Source organism: Alternaria rosae (genome assembly GCF_020736505.1).
Source record: "Alternaria rosae strain MPI-PUGE-AT-0040 chromosome Unknown BKA58scaffold_5, whole genome shotgun sequence".
Lineage (NCBI taxonomy): Eukaryota > Fungi > Ascomycota > Dothideomycetes > Pleosporales > Pleosporaceae > Alternaria > Alternaria rosae.
In genome coordinates, this window is record NW_025763574.1 from 1,331,530 (window position 1) to 1,346,945 (window position 15,416).

The 15,416-nt window shown below is 53.1% G+C and overlaps 5 protein-coding genes across 5 annotated transcripts; 4 read left to right on the forward strand and 1 right to left on the reverse strand.

Annotated features, from left to right (window-relative positions):
• The first annotated feature begins 3 nt into the window (after window positions 1-3).
• On the forward strand, window positions 4-5,282 carry BKA58DRAFT_384937 (EPSP synthase-domain-containing protein). The gene is made up of 2 exons (XM_046170321.1): window positions 4-4,946; window positions 4,998-5,282. The coding sequence occupies exons 1-2, from the start codon at window positions 189-191 to the stop codon at window positions 5,022-5,024; spliced, it is 4,785 nt and encodes a 1,594-aa protein (XP_046025224.1). The 5' UTR covers window positions 4-188; the 3' UTR covers window positions 5,025-5,282.
• Window positions 5,283-5,473: 191 nt separating this feature from the next.
• BKA58DRAFT_411535 (uncharacterized protein) lies at window positions 5,474-7,165 on the forward strand (the record flags this gene model as incomplete). The annotated part of the gene is made up of 2 exons (XM_046172297.1): window positions 5,474-5,948; window positions 5,997-7,165. 2 exons carry the CDS (start codon window positions 5,474-5,476, stop codon window positions 7,163-7,165), a joined length of 1,644 nt encoding a protein of 547 aa, XP_046025225.1.
• Window positions 7,166-9,278: 2,113 nt separating this feature from the next.
• On the forward strand, window positions 9,279-11,278 carry BKA58DRAFT_175424 (uncharacterized protein). Its single transcript, XM_046165269.1, has 2 exons — window positions 9,279-9,494; window positions 9,726-11,278. The coding sequence occupies exons 1-2, from the start codon at window positions 9,424-9,426 to the stop codon at window positions 11,167-11,169; spliced, it is 1,515 nt and encodes a 504-aa protein (XP_046025226.1). The 5' UTR covers window positions 9,279-9,423; the 3' UTR covers window positions 11,170-11,278.
• A 414-nt stretch (window positions 11,279-11,692) lies between these two features.
• BKA58DRAFT_384943 (phosphoribosyltransferase-like protein) lies at window positions 11,693-14,030 on the forward strand. The gene is made up of 6 exons (XM_046170322.1): window positions 11,693-12,007; window positions 12,060-12,196; window positions 12,330-12,348; window positions 12,400-12,980; window positions 13,033-13,547; window positions 13,599-14,030. The coding sequence occupies exons 1-6, from the start codon at window positions 11,958-11,960 to the stop codon at window positions 13,653-13,655; spliced, it is 1,359 nt and encodes a 452-aa protein (XP_046025227.1). The 5' UTR covers window positions 11,693-11,957; the 3' UTR covers window positions 13,656-14,030.
• Window positions 14,031-14,036: 6 nt separating this feature from the next.
• Window positions 14,037-15,151, reverse strand: BKA58DRAFT_175419 (uncharacterized protein). The gene has a single exon (XM_046165268.1). The coding sequence runs from the start codon at window positions 14,998-15,000 to the stop codon at window positions 14,374-14,376; it is 627 nt and encodes a 208-aa protein (XP_046025228.1). The 5' UTR covers window positions 15,001-15,151; the 3' UTR covers window positions 14,037-14,373.
• Between the last annotated feature and the right edge of the window lie 265 nt (window positions 15,152-15,416).

Sequence of the window (15,416 nt, forward strand, 5' to 3'; positions counted from 1 at the left end):
GCACTTTGATTTCGAAGAACGTAGCCCTCGCAAAAAGTGTGTTCCCGGCTTGACTCACACCCACGACCTCTCAGACATAATGCGCTGAATTCGATACTCGGCCTCACCGATTGCAATTCCCTGTAGCCTTACTTCTCGCGTTCAGCAGCTGGCGGCTCTTTGTGCAAGTCTGACTCGCACCGCCCACCATGGCGAGCAACAGCGTCAATGGAGCGCAGGGTGAGCCCACCAAGGTGACCATCCTGGGCAAAGACTCGATAGTCGTCGACTACGGCATTTGGCAGAATTACATCGCCCAGGATCTGCTTACCAACATCCCCTCGTCGACGTATGTCCTCATTACCGACACCAACATCGGCCCTCTGTACACGCCCACGTTCGAGCGCGCCTTCGCGTCGGCCGCATCTTCGCTCTCGTCCTCCCCACGCCTCCTCACATACCAGATCGCGCCCGGCGAGACATCCAAGTCGCGGAATACCAAAGCAGCCGTGGAGGACTGGCTGCTGTCGCAAGGATGCGTACGCGACACCGTCATAATAGCACTGGGCGGAGGCGTCATTGGGGACATGATCGGCTATGTCGCGGCGACGTACATGCGCGGCATCAAGTTTGTCAATGTGCCCACGACACTGCTGGCCATGGTCGACTCGAGCATAGGCGGCAAGACAGCCATTGACGTGCCCGCGGGCAAGAACCTGGTCGGCGCCTTCTGGCAGCCAGAGAGGATATACATTGATTTGCAGTTCCTCGAGTCGCTGCCCAAGAGAGAGGTGGTCAACGGAATGGCAGAAGTGGTCAAAACGGCGGCAATCTGGAACGAGGAGGAATTCACAACACTCGAAGGCAATGCAGACGCCATCCTCGCTGCGATTGACCAAAAGCCTGTCAACGGCCGCAAGAACTTCGACGAGATCGCTAGCATTCTGAAGCGCATAGTACTAGGCTCAGTACGCGTCAAGGCCGAAGTCGTCTCGGCAGACGAGCGCGAAGGAGGCCTGCGCAATCTGCTCAATTTCGGACACTCGATCGGACACGCGTACGAAGCCATCCTCACACCTCAGATTCTCCACGGAGAGTGCGTCGCAATAGGAATGGTCAAGGAGGCCGAGCTGGCCAGATACTTGGGCGTACTGGATCCGTCCGCAGTCGCGCGCTTGACAAAGTGCATTGCGAGCTACGGACTGCCTACATCGCTTGCGGACAAGACGGTGCGGAAGCGGTCGGCCAACAAGCACTGTCCCGTGGACGAGCTCATCAAGATCATGGCTGTGGACAAGAAGAATGCAGGCAAGACGAAGAAGATCGTGCTTTTGTCCGGCATTGGCAGGACGTACGAAAAGAAGGCCAGTTCCGTCGAGGATCGCGACATCAGAATCGCTCTGTCACCGAGTATCTCTGTTCATCCCGGCATCCCCTCCGACCTGAATGTGACATGCAGACCACCTGGATCCAAGAGCATTTCCAACCGCGTCTTGGTGCTTGCCGCGCTTGGAACTGGCTCGTGCCGCATTACTAACCTGCTGCACTCAGACGACACACAAGTCATGCTAGACGCGCTGGCAAAGATGCAGGGTGCGAGCTTCGCGTGGGAGAACGATGGCAAGGAGCTAGTAGTGACAGGCAATGGTGGAAACCTGAAGGCGTCGAGCAACGAACTCTACCTTGGAAACGCTGGCACGGCCGCGCGTTTCCTGACTTCCGTAACCGCGCTTTGCCAGCCTGTCGAAGGAGTGACATCCACAGTAGTCACTGGTAACGCTCGTATGAAGGAGCGTCCCATTGGCCCGCTAGTCAAATCACTCCGCACGATGGGCGTGGAGATTGACTATCAAGAGAATGAAGGCAGCTTGCCGCTGCGAATCTCGGCCTGCGGTGGCTTTGGTCCGGATTCCTTCACGGGCGAGATTGAGCTTACTGCAAATGTGTCGTCGCAATACGTATCCTCCATCCTCTTGAGCGCGCCATACTCCAAGAAGCCAGTGACGCTGCGTCTGGTTGGTGGCAAAGTCATCTCCCAACCATACATCGATATGACCATCGCCATGATGGCTTCCTTTGGCGTGCAGGTCGAAAGATCCCAAGACGATCCCAACACCTACCATATCCCCAACAAGCCCTACACCAACCCTTCCGAATATGAGGTGGAAAGCGATGCTAGCTCTGCTACCTACCCTCTCGCGATCGCGGCCATCACAGGTACAACGTGCACAGTGCCCAACATTGGTTCGGGCTCTCTGCAAGGTGATGCGCGATTCGCTGTCGAGGTTCTAAAACCTATGGGTTGTAAGGTGGAACAGTCCGAGACATCTACAACAGTCACAGGCCCTCCTCACGGCGAGTTGAAGGCCGTCAAAGAGATCGACATGGAGCCCATGACCGATGCTTTCCTCACAGCATCAGTATTGGCCGCAGTCGCATCATCAAATGGTAGCACAACTACCACCCGCATTTACGGCATCGCGAACCAACGTGTCAAGGAATGCAACCGTATCCAAGCCATGGAAGATGAGCTCGCTAAGTTTGGTGTTATCTGCAGACAATTCGACGACGGTATTGAAGTTGATGGAAAGGCTTATGAGCTCGAAGCTCCAAAGGTCGGTATCCACTGTTACGATGATCATCGTGTCGCCATGAGTTTTGCTGTGCTCTCACTAGTAGCCCCAGCGCCCGTTCTCATCCTTGAAAAGGAATGTACTGGAAAGACATGGCCTGGATACTGGGACTCCCTGAGCCAAATCTTCAAGACCGAGCTTTCAGGTGTGGAGCTACCGCCACGGCCGAATGCACACAAGGCAGCGTCGAAGACTGAACAGAAATCGATCTTCATCATCGGAATGCGCGGCGCCGGCAAGACAACTGCTGGTGGGTGGGCAGCGCGTGCGCTCGGACGTCCCTTCATTGATCTGGATACTGCACTTGAGGAACACGTCGGCATGACAATACCTGAACTCATCAAAACACAGGGATGGGACGGCTTCCGGAACGAGGAGCTGAAGCTTCTGGCTCAAACTGTCAAGGAGAAGCCTAATGGGCATGTCTTCGCCTGTGGTGGTGGAATAGTCGAGACACCTGAAGCCCGCAAGATTCTCGTCGACTACCAGAAAAGTGGCGGTATAGTTCTACTTGTCACGCGTGATATCAACAAAGTAGTCGCCTTCTTACAGATCGATAAAACACGGCCAGCGTACGTAGACGACATTATGGGCGTATGGCTGCGAAGGAAGGACTGGTACACAGAGTGCAGTAACTACCGCTTCCACAGTCAGGTTCCAGGATCCGGTGGGCTTGCTCAGACGCAAGGAGAGATCGCCCGTTTTCTGAACACCATCACTGGCAAGGCCACTACGCTAAAGGGTCTTAAGAAGAGGAAGCACTCTTTCTTCGTCTGCTTATCTGCGCCCCGACTTGAGCCGTGCATCAAGACTCTACCAGAAATAGTAGTCGGATCGGATGCTGTTGAACTCAGAGTCGACTTGCTGGAAGATCCTAGCGGTCAAGAAGGCCTGCCAACTCCAGAGTTCGTGATCGAGCAACTGACAATACTGCGGACCGTAACATCGATACCTATCATATTTACCTTGCGAACTAAAGCACAGGGCGGAAGATTCCCAGATCAGGCTTACGATGAGGCCCTTGTGCTATATCGGACAGCATTACGACTTGGCTGTGACTTCGTGGATCTGGAGATGACCATGCCGGAAGATATCCTGCGCGAGGTCTCTGACACACGCGGATTTTCTGAGATCATCGCTAGCCATCACGATCCCAACGGCGAGCTCAACTGGAGAAACGGCTCGTGGATGCAGTACTACAACCGCGCGTTGCAGTACGGTACTGTCATCAAACTTGTGGGTGTTGCCAAGTCGCTCGAGGACAACTACGCGCTCGCGGAGTTCAAGAGCTGGGCGAACACTGCGCATCCCGTTCCCCTCATCGCCATTAATATGGGTGAGCATGGCAAGTTGAGCAGGATACTCAATGGCTTCATGACTCCCGTTTCGCATCCTCTTCTTCCCTCTGCTACCGCACCAGGTCAACTATCTGCTGCAGATATCCGCCGAGGTTTGTCGTTGATGGGCGAGATTCCGACGAGCAAGTTCTTCATTTTCGGCTCACCAGTCGCGCAAAGCCCTAGCCCACGTCTCCACAACAAGCTGTTCGGAGAGACTGGGCTCCCCCACATCTACGGCCGCCACGAGACTACGGATGCAAGCTCCATCCAGAACATTATTCGCTCACCAGACTTCGGTGGAGCCAGTGTGACAATCCCGCTGAAGCAGGACATTGTACCTCTTCTCGACGGCTTAGGCCCAGAAGTAGACGCAATCGGTGCCCTCAACACCATCGTTCCCGAGAGCTCCGTCGACGAAGCCAGTGGTGAAGAGGTGGTCCGTCTAATCGGTCGCAACACCGACTATCTAGGCATGGTACTCATCCTCCGCAACGCTGGTGCCCAAGGCAGCGGTTCTGCCCTCGTCATCGGCGGTGGCGGTACAAGTCGCGCCGCCATCTACGCGCTCAAAGAAATGGGCTACGGACCAATCTACCTCCTCGGCCGCAACCCCTCGAAGATGGAAACCCTCAAGAATGCATTCCCAGCAGAATACAACCTGCGCGTCATCAGCTCTCCAGAAGAAGTCCAATCTATGGAGAGCACGCCACAGGTCGCCATCGGAACCATCCCCGCTGACCAACCCATCGACGTCGCCATTCGCGAGACTCTTTGCACCTTGTTCGAGAAGGGCAAGGCGAGCGTCAAGGACGTGGAACCAGGTCCAGAAAGGATATTGTTGGAGATGGCTTACAAGCCCCCCGTGACAGCGTTGATCCAGCTTGCGATGGACAACGGTTGGAAGACGGTCAACGGTCTGGAAGTTTTGGTCGGACAGGGTGTGCACCAGTTTGAGTACTGGACTGGTGTCAAGCCGCTGTATGCGGTTGCTAGGGCAAGTTTTCCTGTGTGAATGATGAAGAAGATGTAAGCTAACGTTACGCAGGATGCTGTGATCAACCAAACGGACTAGACGGTGAAGAGGCTTCTATCGGTGCGGGACTTGGGTCTTTTGATTGTTCTTATGGATCTAGTGAAGATAAAAAGCACGATACATCATCACATCGTCTTCCGTTTGCAATTCCTAAATAATATCGATGTAATGCAGCACGTTGAGCTTGCCATAGTGATGTGATGCCGCGCCGGCGCACGGATATCTTCACGTGGCGCTTTAGTCCGGGATTGTGCTAGCGTCTGACATCATCCTGCGGTCTCGTTGGCTGAACAGCACCCTGTCTCTGCTTTCTGCCAGCGCGGACATAAAGGAATACATGTATACGAACTACGCCCGTCGTGTTATTCAACTCCAACTCAACCCAGAACCTTTGAATGCCAAGTATATCCTTCGCAGGAGCCAAAAAACGCAAGACGCGTCATTCCGGTTACACCTTCACAAAAGCACGTCAAGAACCTGGAATCACTATGCTTAGGCCAGCCGAGAGCGGACTCTTGCGTCTTGTCGATGAACTCCTTCTCAACATCATCGACCACGTCGAGAGTCAGGATGCCCTTTGCAACCTCGCCGCGACGTGCACGCGGTTTCAAGGTCTCGTTGAACCCTACATCTGGCGCAAACTAGAGGTCTTGACGGGAGGACATGCGCAAAAGATTGCCACAGCACTGGACAGCCGGGATAATCGGACAGAATATATCCAGGATCTGGCTATCCGCTATAAAGATGACTATCGCGAGGGGATTGAAGATCTGAACCATTATCTGAGTCTGATGGGTAGGCTGCGTCATCTGCATGTCGAGAGCCCTTGCCCGAATAACTTGGAATGGCAACAAGGCAACATCTACTTCGATGGGTATTCACGAATTGACTACACAAATCTGCTTGCAGCATCAGTATATCCACGTTTGGGTATGCCGATGACACTGCCGATGCTACAGTCGTGTAAGTCATACGTCCGATGTTATTCAGCCTAGCTAACGAGAGCCACAGTAACGCTCCATGCGCATGGTTCAGGAGACAACAAGTTCAGTTTAGGACGTGCTGTCGCGATGTTTAAACATCCAACTTTACGAAACATCACATTATCGTGCTTGAACTTTGACGGACAGCTTCAAGTATCCGAATCAGAGAAGAAGACAACACCTCTTCAATCTCTGACGCTTATCGAATGTAACGTCGGCGTGCCGTTCCTAGACGACGTTATGAGCCTACCCAAAACTCTCAAGGAGCTGTCAATTGGCGAGCGATTGCACGTTTTCCAGGAATGTCAGCCATCCATGGATCCCAAACATCGCACGTCCTCGTCTCGATTTCTAGTTGCATTGCAGAAGCAAGCACATTCATTGCAGCGCTTGACGCATTGCGGTGGTCACATTGGATATCTGACCCCGCGCGACACCGATCCTGAAGGCGCCGAAAAGCTACGCTCCCTCGTTGAGCTCGAGTACCTCGAGCTAGGTTTTGAGTCGCATCTCTACTACTACCTACGACAAAGCGGCTTCCCACCAGCGCTCAAGTCTCTAAAGATGCTCGACTCAGCCATCTCAATCAACTCAGGCCACGATCTACGCTCGCTATCCGACATCGCCTTCCGCTCCCTCACTTCACTCGTAGACGTCTGTCTCCCAAGAACACTGGCAGACGACTTCATACTACATCTCAAGTTCTCAGACCACTCTTTCTTCCGTCTCTTCGAAATCGTCGACGCAACAGAACAAGCCCATCTCCTTAGCGCCCTCTTCTTCGACCGCGCAGCTACCTACAAGATCGCCTCTATGCTCAAATCCTACAGCACAAACGCCCACTTCCTTGTCTCGCGAGAAACCTTTCCTTCGGGGAAGTCTTTCATTCCGCCGTACATGCATGGCGAAGAGTTGCCTGTCGAGGAATTGATGTACACGAGTAACGACTTCTGGCGCTTCAACGGCATCAACTACCGCATTATGGATGATGAGAATTGGAGAGATGAGCTTAAGAAGGGGAAGAAGCTGGTTGTGTGTAAGAGGTGTCGAAGTAGGGGTTTGGGCGTGGATGAGTGTCGTAGTTTGGGGGATGGGTCTGCTTGCATTCCTTGTAAGGGCACTGGTCTGGGGGTGTGCGAATGGGATAGGGACGAGAGTGGGGAGTTGGTCAGTGCTGGAGATGCGAAGGCGGAGTAAGTGTAGGATATCTGGCTTGTTGGCTTTGTCAAAATCAGAGTTGTCAGGGACTCTTCCACTGATCCAAGAGGGGATTCAGGCATTGCTCATATTGTTGGTTTTGCGGGAGTTGTGAGTGGCTCGTCGTCTATGGCTCGTCGATGGTTCATCGCAGCTTCGCGCGCGCAATGGTTGTATAAGTCAGGAGCGAGGATGCATTTATATATTTGCATAGAAGCTGCGCACTTCCTCCCTTCAAGATCCAGTTCTGGTAGGCGAATGGCGGATTGGTGAATATGAATAATGATGATAATGTCGTCCACTTCGGGTGCAATTCATCCCGCTATGTCACTTGCACTGTTTACAGGGCCAGATCGATGACAACAGTAGTGACAAATAAGCCAGACATGATCGGTCAGGATTCTAGATCGACAATGAAGAATAAAGTGGGGACATAGTCATGAGGATGAAGGGTACATACTTTGATGGAGACCTCGTCTTCTAGTATTCTCACCATGATAACAGCAATGATCGACCACTGCCGCGTCCTGCATATGTCTCCCTACGAGAACCAATCGCAACTAACAAGCGACCTTTCAGCATGGACGACCCAAGCAAACATTGTGCACGTCAATGATGCACTTCATAAGCGGGAAGTATGGCACCGCTATCCAAACAGTGCTCGCCGGAAAGTGACGCGCGATATGCGGAAGATGTCGAAAACAACTGCATCGGAAGTAGGTAACCGGTCCTGGTAGGGTCTCGTGATGATGATGACTGAAAGAGCTTTGACGAGCAGCTTATAGAATAGGTAAAGAAGGGCATGTTCGGTGAAGTGTGCACTGATCGGTACTACATCGTGAGTGACCATGATCGACCGTTTCTCGATCATGCACTAGGTTCTTCTAGAAGGGATGGGCAGGTACGGAAGGCGGTGGAAGGGCGTTCGAGTACGAAACCTTCGATGCTAAGGCAGCATACCCTCCGTGTGTGCGCATTGAAAAGGAAGAAAGAATACTATCGTCCGCTGCGTTGAGTAGTTGGCGATGCTCGTCATGCATTCCTGTAGCATCGTCAACGTGCGCCGCATCGCAATTTCTCGACCACAAAGTCTGTGCAATCTGTGAATCATCTGTCGTCTTTTGCGCGTATTCGGTGGTGCTGCGGTCCGACTGTAGGTTGAATTGCGATATTAAGGTGAAGGAACTTTCCGAGCGAGTTCATCAAAGTCTCTGGAAACCGAGGCGTTATGGACGATTGTACGATAAGCGTTGTCGAAATCCCATTTGACAGCAGGGCACGGAATGCGGGACCCCGAAGATATTTCTTCTTTCAAGGGGACAGACGAAGTGGCGTTTAGGAGCTAAGAAGACATGAGTTGAACGGTGCGGGTTGGACTAGTGGCGACTTCCCGAGTTCCCGCGTGCAGTTCACTCCTCTTTCCCCGTCAATCACTCGCCCAGGGCCAGCAGCAAATGCAAACATGAACCCAACATCAGCATACGATTAATGCGCATTAACGCTCATTTACCGCCTTTGAAAACAGTAGTCGTCTAATCTTACATCAGACTCGAGTTTGTATTGCTGGTAACAGCTGCGGCCGTCAGCCTCGTGTGCTGCAAGCCCCACGGGCACAGCCTCAGCCAGCTGGCTCTTGGCTTGCACTGCTGATATTATCACGACCGCAATACTATACACATATGCAAGTACCGTGATTGCGCACTCAGGACGGTACGCCACGAGACGTCTAGAGCTTCGGTCGCACTGGTGCTCAGAGTGTCAACCGCGCGGAACCCCGCAAAAGCAATGGCTAGCCGCACCTGAAGCTATCCTTCACACGCGCCACGCACAATTGGCCCGGCACGACGCCAGGTCCAAGCATCGGCGACCCCACGCGGGACCTCCATCAGGCTCAAGAGGCGCGGCAGATGGTTGCGATAAGCCCTGGATCGAGCTGATGGCTGCAAATGGAAGACTGCCGTGTGCATCAGCTGCAAGCTATACAGGTTAGCTTCTCACCTTGTCTTTCCATGTCGACACCGTCAGCTTTCTTTTCCTCCCTCCTTCTTGTTTTTTTGTCGGTGTGTATCTACACCCCTCCTCCCTGACCAGTTCTACCCTCGGAATATTTACATCACCTCCTGCGTGCTCTGGATGCGCCTCGATTTATCGTGTTGCTCTACAACATGCTCCTTCGTCGATCTCGTCTTCTAAACCTCAAGCGGCCTAACGGATAGCGACTCTGGCGTCAGCGGCGCAGACCGCCTTGCAACTCGACAATGCTGTTACCTTTTAATCAGGAATCATGGATCTGGTATACATGCGCTGTATGCATGATCGGGGCAAGATTGTGAGTGCATTCCCTGCGCATGACTCCAGTACATCGGTCTACATTCATGGTATGGTCTCGCATTCGAGAACGGTGCTTGGCATACGATGCGCTGGCTGAGGAGGTTGGACAGTCCCGGGCGCATCGTTGCTCTTCACTTCTGCTTGCTTGCATCAATTGCCAACGATCTGACAATCACTATCTGCTCATTGTGGCATATGCACCCATTTACTGACCAAATTCGTCATGTAGAATTTCGCGAAAGATGCTCTTTCGATCCGTCAAAGGCCTACAGATGGACGACTGGACCATGGGCCTCTTCGTCACCGCTGCCTACACTGTTATGATCGTGCTCGCGAATCGATGGCTGAAAGTCCAATCGAACCTTGAACCGGAGAATTTCGATTTCAGCGCACTGACTGTGGAAGAACTGACGAGACGACGATTCGGAAGCAAGCTCGTGGTTGTTGTAGAACAGATGCATATCGCCGTGATCTGGGCCTGCAAAGCTTGTCTTTTGATCATGTATCATCGCATAACACGGACGGCTCTTCAAAAGGAAAACATTGCCATCAAACTCCTCGCCGCGTACACAGCCCTTGGATTCGTCGTTATAGAGGTTCTCTACTTTTCAGCTTGGTGTCGGCCTTTTTCCGCATACTACGCAGTCCCGACGACGTCCTTCCAATGCAACGCGTTGGTACACCACCGCATCACCAAAGCCGTGTTCAACATATCCTCGGATTTAATCATGCTATGCATCGCATTGCAGATGCTCATCCGATCTTTGCTACCCATGAAGAGAAAGCTTATACTTTGTGGCATTTTCTCTCTCGGTATCTTCGTTGTTGCTGCGAGCATCATGAACAGCTACTACTCCTTCAGCAACCCGTACAAGTCGACATGGATCTACTGGTACGTCCGGGAATCGTCGACAGCTATCCTTGTCGCAAATCTGCCGTTCACATGGACGATATTGAGGGAACTGTTCGACATGGGCAACTTCGATGATACGAACCCTCCCCCATGGACCTATCATTCTGCTCGTACGGCTGGAGGTCGCAAAACGGCACAGCTACTTCACCACCAGTCTGCGACAACGGCCGCACGCACAGGAGCCAGACGATCGCCGAACAACAGCAATGGAAGCAAGATGACGCAGACTATGAGTATGGTTGCTTCAAACATCACAAAAGACCAAACCAAATCGCCTGCCATTAGCCATAGGTCTAATTTTGCGGATAAAGATCTCCTTCAAGAAGCCATTCAGTCTCATGACTTTGCGCCCGCAGTACTATGTACTAGCAAAGACAGCATCGTCGACATCGACTTGGAAACAGGGCTGGTTGAGGAAGTCGATGCACGGCCAGTCTCTCCCAACCACAGACAGCAACGTAATAAGCTAGTCTCGGCTCCGCCTACAATCACCCAAGACGGCACAGGCGGCTTCTACGTCAACGACCATCCTATCCCACCACCTTCGCGCGCGCATCTTGTCCTTTCGATGAGCGGAACGCGATCTAGCAGTGTATCGAGCACACATAGGAGACCTTTGAGTCCGACATCGAGTCTTGTCAGTGGTTATACCGGAAGTCGACGTGGAAGCGCGTCGACCCAGGGCGGAGTGGCTGGACACACAGCGGGCGGAGGTAGAAGCGCAAGAGATCGAAGAGCGAGAACGAAGATGAATGAGTAGAGCGCCTTATGAAGATTGATGGAACAAGTAACATATACCCCTTGCAAGCGAACTGCTTTATTATACATAGACTAAAACCTCTAATGTAATCTAATACCTTACACTTATTCTCATTGTCTGATCCAGGCACACTAAGGGCGCAGGTTGCCGCATTCGGTGACAACTGCAGGGCTGTACGACGCGCATCGGCCGGTGAGCTACTCTTCATGTAGGCGGCCTAGGTAGGAAGGCACGTGAGAGAGCGACTTCGGCAAGCGCTAGCGGACCCTTCCCTTGGTCCATTGACGCGAACTGCAACCACTGAGGATGGCGCCATTGCTGACCGCCAGCCGCTGCATATGAGGCGCCGCAGCTGCGCTCTCCTGCGCAACGACGGCGGAAGTAGCTGGCGTGGAAGCCGAGTCATTCATCCGGTGTGCTCACTGTGGTATGTATGCCGTGCAGACTGCAGCCATGCCGCGCTCTAGAAGCTTTGGAGTGCATTGGATGGCGACATGCGACATGGGTTCGGCAGAAAAAGTGCAACAGCCGAAGGAAGCGAAAACCTCTCTGGCCCGTGACGACAGACATCCATCTTTCACCATGCTGCCCAATTCCTGAGCTGCCTGAGCTGCGACTGCTCCACCCAAGCATTACCAGGGCGGAACCTTAACTTGGAACTAAATCTTTTCCATTATCGATAAGAGGAATTTCTCCGTGAAGGCCCTCCTTCCTTCACTAATCTCCTCTTGCTATACTGCCTGCCGCGAAGTTAGCACACAACCCCACCTCCTCCACCAGCCGTCAACATGAGGAACATTGTGGTCCTGGGCGGCAGCTCCCACCCGCAGCTCACCGAGTAGGTCGACGCGCGGAGAAGCGGGCCATGGCTGTGACTAACTGGGCGATAGGACTATCTGCAACCACCTCGGCATACCCAAGGCCAAGGTACTTCTTGACAAATTCAAGGGTGGTGAGACGCGTGTCGAGATCGAGGAGAGTGTACGAGGAAAGGATGTCTTCATCATCCAGTCCGGCGGCGGTAAAGGTACGAAGCCCTCGTGCAGGTCGCGCGCGCATTCCTAGCCGTAGTGGTACTGCAGCGCACTTGGGACAGAACACGACGCCCGCGTGCTCTGCGATATCTGAAGAACCCCGCTAATGTGTCGTGTTGCGCGCAGTCAACGACCATCTGATGGAGTAGGCCCATCCTCATGGTGTAGTTGAGTGAAGTGCCTGACCGTCCTCCAGACTTCTCATTACTATCTCGGCCTGCCGCACCGCCTCGGCCAAGCGCATTACCGCCGTCCTCCCTCTCTTCCCCTACTCGCGCCAGTCGGACATTCCCTACAACAAGACTGGCGCGCCTCTCTCCAAAGTGCCTGGCACGCGCTCGAGGACCGGCACGTACACGTTCGATTCGCGACCGCAGACGCCCTTCCCTGGGCAGGCCGAAAGCGCAGGTCTGACGAATGGCTCGGCCGCGCTGCACCACCAGCTCAGTAGAATGAAGCTAGACGAGCGCAACGGCGGTCGCACCGATCCTACAAGCCCGGTCAAGCAGAATGGTATCAAGCGCACCGAGACGCTCGACTCGAGCAGTTCCGGTAAATCCGACAAGGGCGCATACTTCAATGGCGACCATGGGGCCAACGGCACCAACGGCTCAGTTGCTCCCACACCGGGCATCACGCGCGCGCCCACAACTACGAAGCCTCCCGCTTTCGAGCCCCAGGTTGGATACCGCCAGTGGGTCGCTCAGGCCGGTACCCTTATTGCGGACCTTCTGACTTGCGCTGGCGCCGACCACGTTATCACTATGGATCTCCACGGTATGGTACCATCTTGTAGGACCTAAGATGACTGTACTGACAACCCGCTTAGACCCCCAATACCAGGGCTTCTTCGACATTCCCGTAGATAACCTTTACGGCCGCCATCTCCTCCGCAAATACATCCAGTTCAATATTCCAAACTACCAACAAGCCGTGGTAGTCTCTCCCGACGCTGGAGGTGCGAAGCGCGCGACCGCCATTGCCGACGCTCTCGGCATGCCTTTTGCCCTCATCCACAAGGAGCGCCGCCCCACACAGATCAACGACCGACAGAATGCGACCATGATGCTGGTTGGAGACGTTCGAGAGCGCACAACTATCCTTGTCGATGACTTGGCGGATACGTCCAATACCATTACCCGCGCGGCAAAGCTCCTGAAGAAGGAGGGTGCTACGCAGGTGATTGCGCTCATTACACACGGTATCCTGAGTGGCGATGCTATCGAGCGCATCAACGCTAGTGCACTGGACAAGGTCATTGTGACCAACACGGTGCCCCAGGAGGATCACAAGAGCCGGTGCCCCAAGTTGGAGGTCCTCGAGGTCGGCAATGTGTTTGCTGAGGTATGTCAACATGAACTACAAGATATTGCGATGTATACTGACGTTCTACAGGCCATTCGACGCGTCCACCACGGCGAGAGCATCAGCGTGCTCTTCGACTACAGTTAGTACCTGTACTCATGTAGTATCCGTTTCTTGGGAGACCGTGCTATCTGCCCCGCTATGCTACGCTCGGATTCTGTTACAGAGTACACATTCGATAAGTAGAAAAAACTGGTTCGATGGAGTTGCTGCTGGTTTGTCAAAGATCACACTCTCTCTATTGACTGTGTTTACCGGGGATATGGACATTAAAGGATGTTTTTTTTATCGTGCGTCTATGTTTATAGACTGCTGAGGAGCAGTATATCAAATACCTGTACCTGCATTATGAGCATACGTGCATGGACTGGCGTTGGGGAGGCTGTTCTTTATAAAACTTGAGTATTCATATGACTGTGCTTTCTGGATAGGTCCAAAATAGAATGATGGTGTCTTGTTGTGTTTCACTTGTGCAGATGTTACTGTGATTAGGTTTTGGTGTGGTCGCTCTTCCATGGTACATTGGGCTATGAAGCACTCTTTACTACCATACTCCCCCGATCGTCGAGGGCAATTCCTCCCCTCTACTTATCATCCATTATAACGCTAGAGCACATCAGGCTTCTCTAACTAAATAAAACCGTCTAAGCTCTGATAGAATTACAAACCTCTGGAGGAAGCCTCCATCCTCCAATCTCCAATCAACCCCATACCATCTAGTACAGAAGCATCACCTTACAAATACAATACATCAATGACTCCTCACAATCCAGCTCATCCCTCATCCCCATCCTCTCAACCTCCCTCATCTAATACCCTCCTCCCACCTCCCCACCCCACTATCCTTCCTCCTTCCCTCTGCCACCTCCTCACCCCCCGGCGTAAACAACTCCGCACTCAACACCAAAACAGCTGGCACAACCGCCAGCGCATCAATCGTGCCACTCCTGCCCCTCTTGCTGTGGTGTCGTAGATTCATCATCGCGTTTACTTCTCGCGATTTGACTACGTCTTTTCGGATGCGGGGCCAGTCCTCGCTGTTTGTGCTGGAGCGAGGGGAGGTGGGTGAGGTGGGCGATGTCACAGACGCAGACGTAGATGCAGATGAGGAGCTGCGATGGCGGAAGGGAGACAGTGAGGATAGGGTGCGGGAGCGTCCGCGTTGTTTTTCCGGTGGTGAGGAGATGGAGAGGTTGGTTGATGGTGGCTGGTTTGATGTCGATGGGGATGTGGTGCGCGGTGCTGTGATACGGGGGAGTGGAATGTTTATTTCCGTGTAGAGAGGGCCTTCGTAGTGCACTGAAAAGGGCTCTGATGTTGATGTGGCGATATCCGAGCTTGTGGGTATAGGCGCATCGTGGTCGTGTTGTGGGGTTGTGGGGGCGGAATCTAGGGCTGGAAAGGGTTCGTAGGATGGGCTGCTGTGGTCCATGATTTCTATTATTCCTGTACTTGACTTCCTGGTTTGTTCAATGGGGCTTTTGGAATTTCTGGGTCGCGAAAGCTGGAGGGAGGGGATTGCGGCGTAATATGTGTATATGTCCTGGAGGCGCGGTGATCAAAAGCGTCGCGGTGAGCACAGCCTCGTTCAGGCAACCCTTCGTTTTGTCACGTTTGTTGACGCCCGAAACACACGCGGGACGATGATTATCTCAGATTCTGGAGAAACTGTGAGTCTGCGAAGAAGTGGAAGTCGCTGTTCGTCCACTCGTTGGTACTGTCGCGCTGGTGAATATGGGGAATGTTGGAGTAGGTGTCGCTGTTGACAGTCAGGACCTAAGAGTAAACAATCGCGCAAACACGTCCCAAACGAAACATATACGTCTAAACCTAAGCAGGCTTCCATTG